The 11,504-nt window shown below is 47.5% G+C and overlaps 1 protein-coding gene across 3 annotated transcripts in view; it reads right to left on the bottom strand.

The window, feature by feature from the left end:
* BBS7 (Bardet-Biedl syndrome 7) overlaps positions 1-10,508 on the bottom strand; it is a 66,696-nt gene extending 56,188 nt beyond the window's left edge. For 2 of the 3 annotated variants that reach the window (XM_073641215.1, XM_073641225.1), the window contains exons 1-5: positions 10,370-10,508; positions 4,114-4,274; positions 3,461-3,526; positions 1,453-1,515; positions 1,191-1,366 (exon numbers count right to left, since the gene is read on the bottom strand). In XM_073641215.1, coding sequence (XP_073497316.1) covers positions 1,191-1,366; positions 1,453-1,515; positions 3,461-3,526; positions 4,114-4,149 — 341 coding nt within the window. In that variant the 5' untranslated portion in view covers positions 4,150-4,274; positions 10,370-10,508. Of the gene's footprint in view, positions 1-1,190; positions 1,367-1,452; positions 1,516-3,460; positions 3,527-4,113; positions 4,275-8,646; positions 8,745-10,369 lie in introns of all 3 variants that reach the window. The other variant, XM_073641221.1, reaches the window with a different exon arrangement.
* Between the last annotated feature and the right edge of the window lie 996 nt (positions 10,509-11,504).

An 11,504-nucleotide genomic window follows, 5' to 3' on the forward strand; every position in this document is an offset into this window, starting at 1 on the left:
ACTGCGGGGGCCATCAGAAGGCAAGTATAGATTTAATTTTTTTATTTTTTACCATTCTTTAAGGTCACAGTATATAAATCCATGCCGTTTGCATGGATTTATATAGTGTGAAGTTGACAAGCACTTTCCAAGTGATGCTAAAATCGCTTGGAAAGCGCTTGACAACCCGCATGCAGAAATGCATGTGAAGAACGCTTCATTTCCGCTTGTCCCTGGCAGGAAAAACACATGTACAATCCGCATGTACAATCCGCATGCGTTTTTTCTGCCAGGGAGATGCAGGAACGCTCAGGAAAAAATCCTGAGCATTTCTGCATTGTGGGCACATACCCTTAGACTACTGGGTGTTCTAAAGAGAAGTGTAAGGCCAGGCCCAAATATATACATCTCCTATAGGTTTTTCCCCTTTAAATGTATAGCAGTCAGGGTAACACAGATTAAAAGGGAATCTGTCAGCAGATTTTTGCTATGTAATCTGAAGACAGCAGGAGATAGAGGCTGAAACACAGAATTCAGGGATGTGTCACTTGTCAAGGTGCATGCTGTTGTTTACTAACTGTGAAGGATTTATCACTAAGAGCTTAACATTGCTGGACTAGTCCGGCAACGCCCCCTCCTGTGATAAGCACCTCACTGTCTATGGACTTTGTACAAGTTGATCCTGGTGTGGGCGGGGGCAACTTTCTCAGCTCTGCTGCATTGCTAAATCTAAAAGCTCTGATTGTGTGAGAACAGCAGCACCCAGTAATCAAAGTGACACATCGTTGGATTCAGCTTTTCTTTGCCTACATTATGCTGCTCTCAGATGAAGTAACTAAAACCTGCTGATAGAATGCCTTTAATTGATTATTTTTTTGCTAAGCACCAGTCCACCATAGTAATCTTTTCATCCAGACAGTATTAGATTTTCTGTAATAGCTGTCTGCTCGGACTCTAAGCCGAGGGTCCCAACTGGATACCAAGATAAAACTACATATGCATTGTCCTGCAAAAAGTTTGAAAGGACTGGTTTATAAAAATGGTGAATAAAAATCTCATTGGAACTATAACTGTTAAGTTACAAGCAATGTTATTACAGATGGGATTTCTTCAGCTTCTTTGATCACTGGTAAATAAAATAGATTAAAAAAAAAATGGCAGACGACAAAATACAGCAAAGCAATGCTGTGATACACGACTCTGATGCTTACATGGCTCTGATGCTTTCTGTTAGGTTTGTTTCAAAGGACAGAAACTGTTTTCCTCTTTTTGTGAAGCCCCGAACTTCAGATCCAGATGCAACAAATATTTTTTCCTGAACTGTGCCGAGTGCTCCTCCAAGCTCCAACCGTGAGATCTTTTGGCCGGGTAAAGTCTTAAAAACCGGCTGGAGAGAGATACAGAATACACATCACAAGCTAAACCAGTGTCCAGGAACATATCCTGTTATATCAGGCACCGCCAGACCCTTACCACTGCTTCACTTTTCTTGATTCCAAAGCATGTAACCACTCCATCCTGATCTCCAATTACCACCTAGAACAATGGAGAGTAAAACAAGCATCATAGAAACAATTCCAGGAAAGAAACAGAGCAGCCGTTCTCCGGGCAGCCATAACGGAGAGTTCAGCATTAGACAAGCACTTAGAACAGCCCCTATATTACAATACAAGGGCTGATGTGAACTTGACACATACGTTACTTGACAGTATTTAACCCTTTAAATCCGCAGCACATTTTTTGTTTTTGCATTTTCATTTTTTTCTTCCCCATTTTCAAGATGTTATTTGTACGAGGTTGTTGGTTTTTTTTTGCGGGACAAGTTGTAATTTTGAATGACACCATTCATTTTACCATATTGAATATGGGAAAATGTTTAAAAAATTCTGAGTGCGGTGAAACGGTGAAAAAAAACCACACAATCTCGCCATTGTTTTTTTTTGTTTTTTTTTTTTACAAAGTTAATTGCACAGTAAAAACGTGTGTAGTCCTATGTGTAGATTTCTACTATATTAGGGACATAACAAAAAAAAAAAAATTAAAGAATTTTTTTTCTATCAACGGAGCTATGTGAGGGCTTGTGTTTTTGTGTGGCAAGGTGGTACTAGGACAACCCCTTCTGATTCTGAATGTTTGTCCCTGTTAAAATAAAAACACCTATACTCGCCTCCCGTGCCAGCACCGTTCCAAGGTTGTCGGCATTCGCGTTCCCGGGTCTCACGTGAGCCCTGTGCCCAATCAGCACTGGCGTCGCTGTTTCCGCCTTCAGATATACGAGTAAGCAAGAAGAGGTGAGTGGCAGCCGCAGCTCTCACTTCCTGTTGATTATTTATACGACAGAAGGCGAGGACAGCGACGCCAGCGCTGATTGGGCGCAGGGTTCACCTGACATAACAACCTCACGTGAGACCCGGGAACGCGAATGCCGACAACCTTGGAACGGTGCTGACACGGGAGGCGAGTATAGGTGTTTTTATTTTAACAGGGACAAACATTCAGAATGAGAAGGGGTTGTTGTAGTAGTGGACTTTTTTTTTTTTACTTTGTTAGTCCCCGTAGAGGAATTGAACCTGCTATTGTTTGATCATTTGTACTCTACACAACAATATCACAGTGTGCTGCATATAATAAAAATCAGTGTCTCCTATGAAGCACAGCCTGTGGCTGGACATCACAGGAAAATGAACATGACAGGAACGGGTCCTTCAGCCGGCCCACGGCTGTCGTTGCAACCCACCAGATACTCACAATACTTCCAGGTGTAGTTGGATGGTGGCTGTTGGATGGGCACCCAAACAGATGACAGGGACGAATCTTGCCACTTACATGGCACTGTTAGTGATTGACAGCAGCATATAAAAGGTTAACGGCAGTGATCAATGATAGTGTAGATTTCTGCTGTTAAAGGACGATGCCAGCTATGTATTATAGCTGGTATCTTCTCTGTTTTGAGAGGGCTCAGTTTCTGAGCTTGCTCCAAAGAATCCCAACACATTCCACGAGGTAACAGTACACCAATCAGCGTTAAGAGATTAAATGGTTGTTCTCTACATTTGTTATATTTACAATAGCCCCATGGGAGTATTAAAACATCGAAAAAAACACCAGAAGTGACAATTGGCTGCAGCCTTCACATTGCGTATGAGCCAGAAAAGAGATTCTTTCTTCCAGCTTGAACAGAATGTGAAAGCAGCAGCTGATCAATGGCCGCTGGTTGGCTGCAGGGGTTAAGTGATGTTCCCCGTGTTGGAAAGGAAAATGAGAAGGCCAGGGGGACACAGGTAACACTGGGGAGGCACACCATGGTCCACTAGGAGAGTATCTATTTTTTATTGATTTATAATCACCCATGGGCTCATTTGTACTATAAAAAAATGTTAAAGACAGACTATTGTTATGTAACAAGTTGTGTGGTTGTAAGGCACCTATCATAATGAACCTGGAGGAGAGAAAAGAAATTTGCGTTTCAACAGTACAATACCTTCTGAGTTGCTCTTCTTCCAGATGCTGGAAGCAATCTCATTGTTTTCTGAGCGGTGACCCCAACCTAAATACAGGTAGATAGAATGAGATATATAAGGTAGATATGATATAGATATGAACACATTTATAAATTCTCTATTTAATGTGTAATACAAGCAATGCACATTTATCTTCTAACTTTAAATGACTTTTCCAGGCTTAACTAGAGTCTGCCGTCTATGTGACTGCCAAATCGTGACAGTGTACAATGTGAACAGTAATGATTTCCCTTTATGGTCCCATCAAGTGGGCAGTCACGTAAGCAATTTGCATACTTGTATTCATGTGCCGGCTAGTAAAAACTTGACTTTAGAAAAGCCTGGTGAGACTAGTTGGCATGTGACCACAAGTATGCAAATCACATATAAGCAGTTCAGTGATTGCCCCCTTACTTGGTGCATCGCATACTATTAGGATTTGGCAATCTGAAGTCACATAGTGACTGCAGACTTTTCTTCTAAGACTGGAAAAGCCCTTTTAGAATAGTACATTTCCTGGCCTCAAAGGGTTACTCTTCCTTTGGCCATCTGCAGATTAATACAGATTATTACAACACCCCAGCTTCACAACACTTCTCCTTGACAACAGGATAACAGGGATTTTGTGTCATACCTGCAAGTAATCCACACGGTTTAACTGCAGCTCCATGTTGATGACAGCCGGCTGTCTCGTAGCTTCTTACAAGAAAGAGCCCACAAATAAGAAGTCCTGTAGTCAGGCTCCTGTCAGCGCCTTCCCAGGAGTTTTTCTGTTTTCACTGCAGAATGGCATGGCTGAAAATACATTAAGAAAACAACAGTAAGAGGAAGATAACACAACAGAGCTAGAACTAACATGGCACATGTACAAACAAATAAAAGTACTGATCATTGAAGACATTGACATGTTTTACGTTCATATATTTCAGGGTCACATGTAGAAAAGGAAGGGTAAAATTAATATTTGCAAAAATAAAGAAGAAAGATTTGTTAGTCTAATGAAGGGTACTTTCACTCAGGTTACATTTGCTGTGGACATTCATACACAGAGAAATCTGGCAGAAAATCAACATAAAAATCACAATTCAAACTGCTGAGCTGAAAATAAAATATTGGGTTCAATAGTGAGGAGGGAAATTGGCAAAAGAAACCTGCTGGCTGCGAATTCTGCAGTGGATGAACTGTTAAACTAAAGTAAAACCCACAGGGGAAGACAACTGTAAAAAGCTGTGCACACACTGCTGGCCCACATGGGTCATCTCCGCCGGCCCACACGGGTCATCTCCGCCGGCCCACACCGGTCATCTCCGCCGGCCCACACGGGTCATCTCCGCCGGCCCACACGGGTCATCTCCGCCGGCCCACACGGGTCATCTCCGCCGGCCCACACCGGTCATCTCCTCCGGCCCACACGGGTCATCTCCGCCGGCCCACACGGGTCATCTCCGCCGGCCCACACGGGTCATCTCCGATGGCCCACACCGGTCATCTCCGACGGCCCACACCGGTCATCTCCGCCGGCCCACACCGGTCATCTCCGACGGCCCACACCGGTCATCTCCGCCGGCCCACAAGGGTCATCTCTGCCGGCCCACAAGGGTCATCTCCGACGGCCCACACCGGTCATCTCCGCCAGCCAATAATCTCTGAATAGCTGAGAAGTACAAATAGCCACAATGGTGAGAGCAGACAATTTCTGCTGTGTTTTTCTCAATTTATTTCTGCACGCTTCCTGCTATTTCTAATGGGCACAGAGAACAAGGCATCAGAGATGCTGAGAAGACGCCATGTGCAAAGCTCTTGATTTATCTCACCGTATATACAGTACATCCGACCATCATTCACACAACCAGCCAGTAAGACAGTGAAGCCAGTGGTCTCAGGAGAGTGGTAAACACATGGTGATGATCTCTATGTGCACATATACTATGCCAACCATACAAGTGAAGCTTGGCACACCGGGAGACCAATTTCTTCTCTGATACAGGCAAACCCCTGCGGCTATGGAACCAAGTGCACTGATAAGGCTCAAATGTCACATACATTACAAACCTTTATAACAATGACTAAGGCTTTTCCCAAATCCTGGCATCACACTAGAATGTATTACAAGGGTACTAAACTACTGGCCATGGTCCAGGGATGCTGAGTGACCGAATCCTAGAGACCTGCCATCCTAGCTGCATGGGAAAGGGTTAAAATGCATCTATGACGACAGGTGCAGATTGCAAAAGCGGCTCTACAGGCTTCACCCAGACAGGAGGACCGTGCACAAATACACATGGCACCACACCAACATGCTGAGGTCAGGTCCACGTACCCACAGCAAAGCTTTGCTTGTGTTAAATGTGGACTCTGCTCTGATTTCTCCCTCTATATTGACCAGGGTGGAAAATAAATCTGTAATTCATCTGACCAGATACAGGGGTGGTAGTTAAAGATGACATAAATAAATATATATATAATTTTTTTGGGGAAGGGGGGTGGGTTGAGTAATGTTAATAAGTTTACGTTTTTACTGTTGTGCTACTACGCTCCTTCCTCTGGCCCAGGGGCGGACACTAACAGCTCGGGGCCCCTGTGCAAGAAATGTGTCTGGGCCCCCCTCCTTTTATTGCGACAAAGCTACAGCCCTCTCTTGTTATGTACTGCTCTGTCCCTTACATATCGGATTATCTATAGCCCCCTGTCTTTATTACATAGCGTCCTCTCTTGTTATGTACATCACTGTCCCTTACATATCGGATTATATAGAGCCCTGTTCTTTATTACATACCGTCTTCTCTTGTTAGATATATAATGCAATGACTTCTGATGGAGCATGGGAAAGCTTCTTTCCTGATGGAGGAGCTGACGGACTGGTCTTCTGGTTACCGGGTGCTCCACCAGCAGTCATTTCATATGTAATAAGAGACGACTATGTAATAAAAGAGGGCGCTGTGACTGCCAAAAATAACAAGAATACGCTATGTAAGGGACAACACTGTACATAACGGCAGAGTAAGCTATATAATAAGGGACTGTAGCATATATAACTAGAGAGGATGGTACATAATAAGGGACGATGTTACACATAATAAGAGGAAACTACAAGTATATAACTAAGGACAGCGCTATACATAATAAGTGAGTACACTATATACTAAGGGACTGTGCTATACATAATAAGGCTACATTCCTGCATCTGTGTGCAGTGTCAGTGAGCTGCCCACTTTTACAGACGCATTGAGCATGCCCTATTCTGACACTCAAAATCAGATCAGAACAGGACATTCTCTGACCCACCACCACCATCATTGCTCTCCCACCCAACACCAGTGTCCTCTCCCACAACCCCCATCATTGTTCTCCCCCACCACACCTCAGTGTCCTCTCCCACCACCCTCATCATTGTTCTCCCACACACCAGTGTCCTCTCCCACCACCCCCATCATTGTTCTCCCCACCACACCTCAGTGTCCTCTCCCACCACCTTCATCATTGTTCTCCCACTCGACACCTGTGTCCTCTCCCCCACCCCCATCATTGCTCTTCCCCACCATCTCATCATTGCTCTTTCACACCACCTCCATCACCCTCATCATTGCTCTCCCACACCTCCTCCATCACCCTCGTCATTGCTCTCCCACACCTCCTCCACCACCCTCATCATTGTTCTCCCCATCACCCTCCTCATTGTTCTCCCCGACCACCCCCATCATTGCTCTCCCCCACCACCCTCATCATTGCTCCCCCCACCACCTCCATCACCCTCATCATTGCTCCTCCCCACCACCTCCATCACCCTCATCATTGCTCCCCCCACCACCTTCATCATTGTTCTCCCCCACCACCTCCATCACCCTCATCATTGCTCTCCTCCACCAGCCCCATCACCCTCATCATTGCTCTCCCCCACCACCCTCATCACCTTCATCATTTCTCTCCCCCATCACCCTCATCATTGCTCTCCCCCATCACCCTCATCATTGCTCTCCCCCCCACCAGCCCCATCACCCTCATCACTGCTCTCCCCCACCAGCCCCATCACCCTCATCACTGCTCTCCCCCACCAGCCCCATCACCCTCATCACTACTCTCCCCCACCAGCCCCATCACCCTCATCACTGCTCTCCCCCACCAGCCCCATCACCCTCAACATTGCTCTCCCCCACCAGCCCCATCACCCGCATCATTGCTATCCACCACAAGCCCCATAACCCTCATCATTGCTCTCCCCCACCAGCCCCATCACCCTCATCATTGCTCTCCCCCACCAGCCCCATCATCCTCATCATTGCACTCCCCCACCAGCCCCATCATCCTCATCATTGCACTCCCCCACCAGCCCCATCATTGCACTCCCCCACCAGCCCCATCACCCTCATCATTGCACTCCCCCACCAGCCCCATCACCCTCATCATTGCTCTCCCCCACCAGCCCCATCATTGCTCTCACCCACCAGCCCCATCACCCTCATCATTGCACTCACCCAGCAGCCCCATCACCCTCATCATTACTCTCTCCCATCCCACACCTCAGTGTACTCTCCCAGTCCCCAGTGTATTGGCTAAAACAAAATTAAAAAAAAAAAACACTTACCTCTCAGCAAATTTCTCCCTGACACAAGCGCGCGCTTGCTTCCTGACGTCATCAAGCTGCGCGCGCCTGTGTCAGACAGAAAACGCTGGACAGGCAGGAAGCAGAGGACGGATCCCTGCAGCTTCGCTGCCTATTCTCTCCTGTAGGCAGCAGAGCTGGACGAATCGCTCCCTGCCTGTCCTGTATGATGAGAGCAATTTGGCCATGGGCCCCCCCGAAGCCTAGGGCTCCGAGAAACTGGCCAGATTGCCCTCAGTATTAGCCAGCCGGCTAGGGCCCCCCTGGACCGCCGGGCCCCGATGCAGTTGCACCGGCGGTATGTCCGCCCCTGCTCTGACCGCAGACTTTGGAAATGGACCTTCACTAACCTTAGTGAAGCAGCGTAATCTACTCATCTGTGGGCATGGCCAAACAGCTGAGATGGGCAAACCTGTCAATGTGGCAGCATTACAGAGAGGGCGAAGGGGGTTGTGCTCTTAAAACTGAGCACAGCTGTTTCCGGATTCCTGCCCACATATAGAAGGGCTGAGGTAGGAATACACTTTTAATAACTTGCTTAGATGTATTGTACGTTTTGGCACTTGCCTTCCCCAGAACAGGGGTACCCCAACCATCACTCGTTCGGCTGTCTCTTCATCAGGTGAAATGATGGTGTGAGGACTCCTTTCTGGAAACGTTAAGACCTGCAAAAAAGTACTGATGATATTACAGGGGATTTTCACTACTGGATAACCTGAGCTTAATCAATTCAGGACCTCATATAAAACAAAAACAATGTATGCCCCCCCCCCCTCCCGCAACGGCACTGATCCTACTATTCCTGGTGGGTGATGTGATATTGTTGTGTCATGTAGCCGCTACAACCAGTCAGTGGCACAAAGACACTAATTGTAGAGGTCATGTGACACAATAAAGTATAAAAAAGTCCATCTTTATTTTTAATTCATTTTTTAATCCGGCTCCTCGGCTCAACGGTCAGAGGATTACAGCGGGGACATCCCCGGAAAGGTGAGAATATGGATTTGATTTTTTTATTCTTATTTTTACAGGTTGGGACACCAGGAGCAGACACTACTACCCTCATCATGGTCTCCTGCTGATGCTGATCACAGCGCCGGCAGGGAACCATGATGAGGGCAGCGTTCAATACCCGGCGCTTGGGAACAGCGCTGCCTGTAGCGCTGATTCTCAGGCGTCTGTACGTGTCACACTGATGACACACGGATGTCACCCGTGTGTGTTCAGCGTGAGACACTTTTTCCGTCCGTGCATCCGCAAAAAAGCAGACATGTCAGCGTGTGGAGCACACGGACACATGGTCTGTGGAAACACACTGACATGTGCACAGACCCATTTATTTGACTGGGTCTGCGTGTGTCAGTGTCTCCGGTATGTGTGTAAACGGTCACCACTCGTACCAGAAACACGGATGTGTGAAAGAAGCCTTAAGCTGAGATTGTCCAGTAGCGGACATCCCCTTTAAGCTAAGATTGTACAGTAGAGGACATCCCCTTTAAGCTAAGATTGTACATTAGCAAACATCCCCTTGAAGCTGAGATTGTCCAGTAGCGGACATCCCCTTGAAGCTGAGGTTGTCCAGTAGCGGACATCCCCTTGAAGCTGTGGTTGTCAAGTAGCGGACATCCCCTTGAAGCTGTGGTTGTCCAGTAGCGGACATCCCCTTTAAGCTAAGATTGTACAGTAGAGGACATCCCCTTTAAGCTAAGATTGTACAGTAGAGGACATCCCCTTTAAGCTAAGATTGTACATTAGCAAACATCCCCTTGAAGCTGAGGTTGTCCAGTAGCGGACATCCCCTTGAAGCTGAGGTTGTCCAGTAGCGGACATCCCCTTGAAGCTGTGGTTGTCCAGTAGCGGACATCCCCTTGAAGCTGTGGTTGTCCAGTAGCGGACATCCCCTTGAAGCTGAGGTTGTCCAGTAGCGGACATCCCCTTGAAGCTGAGGTTGTCCAGTAGCGGACATCCCCTTGAAGCTGTGGTTGTCCAGTAGCGGACATCCCCTTGAAGCTGAGGTTGTCCAGTAGCGGACATCCCCTTGAAGCTGAGGTTGTCCAGTAGCGGACATCCCCTTGAAGCTGAGGTTGTCGGTTCCCTTTAGTACATCTAAACAGTATAAATAAAGTTTATTGAAATGAGCACAAAACGACAATTACCAGCCTCCTCAAACAAACTTTATTTATACATAACAGAGCCCCGTACACTGTGAGGCAGCCTGACAGCAGCGCTTTGTCCACACCCGCACGCAGAACACACGCATACACATTACACACAGTGCGTGTATAGTCACCTCCGTGTACACATCGCTGGAGCGCCCACCGGAGTCATCACGGCCACAGCAACCAAGGCAACCAGCGCGTCCGGGGAGGAGCGTCCTGACGTCACGTCGCAGGTCACATGACGAGCATCGAGCAGCAAGGTCACCTATGGCTGGGGAGCAGGCCTGGAGGGGCGGGACTATCTCCATTCATCATAATGTAGTGTATTAATAACGCGCAGGCGCACTATAAAGTATAATACTGTAGATAAGAGGACATGTATGATCAGCAGTGCTCCAGATAGGATGGCTGCAGCTGCCGGAGGACGGGTTTCCCCGTAGTGGTCACGCTCACTTAGTTTGTGTGAGCCGTGGGTGACGTACAGGGCGGGGCCTTCTCTGCTGCGCGCTGAGGTGCTCTCACTACCGCCCTTACCCGACGTGTCATTATGTAGAGCTGCCGGTAGAGGGAGCGCTGTCACTGATTTCTGAGAGAACGTTTGGAAATGACGCGGTGGAGATAGACAGCAACATCCGGGGGTGCTGGGATCGGCTGATCTCTGCGAGTACTGGGATCGGCCGATCGCGAGGGTGCTGGATGTTGGCCCCATCTGGTGGACTGGTTACCAATAACAGAGTATTGGAATACCCGTTTAATTAAATTAACTGATTGAATTTTCACCTAATTGTACTTTCATAGAACCATACCTCCCAACTTTCAAAGAATAGAAAGAGGGACACATCATGCGGGGCGTAGCAAATTTTGGCCAGATCGCAATCCCGCCCATCTACCATTTCTTTCTGCCCTGGCAGGAGGAGTTGTCAGAGGGGCGCTGGTAATGAGGTGCATTCAGCAAACGCCCGAGACTACGGCGTAGACCCAAATCCAGGCCTTTCCGCTGTATCCGGGACAGTTGGGACTAGAGATGAGCGGATGGATTCCCGGGTCTCTGGTCCAGCGTCCAGGTCAGTGGTACCTGGCGGTTGGACAGGAGGTCTATGAATCTCTAACCTTCCGGCGTCCCCAGCGGCTTTTGATCACCCAGGGCAGCGCGACGTCATCTGTGCATCCTGCTCATCTCTTTTTGGGACCTGAGGATTATTTTTTGTTCTTCATTCACAGTCGGAGCCGCCAGAACTTTCTCATCTTTGTGTAGCTTCACTATAC

The sequence above is a fragment of the Phyllobates terribilis genome, unplaced genomic scaffold (genome assembly GCF_046119375.1).
Source record: "Phyllobates terribilis strain yellow unplaced genomic scaffold, ASM4611937v1 Scaffold_1__5_contigs__length_1240528914, whole genome shotgun sequence".
Classification (NCBI taxonomy): domain Eukaryota; kingdom Metazoa; phylum Chordata; class Amphibia; order Anura; family Dendrobatidae; genus Phyllobates; species Phyllobates terribilis.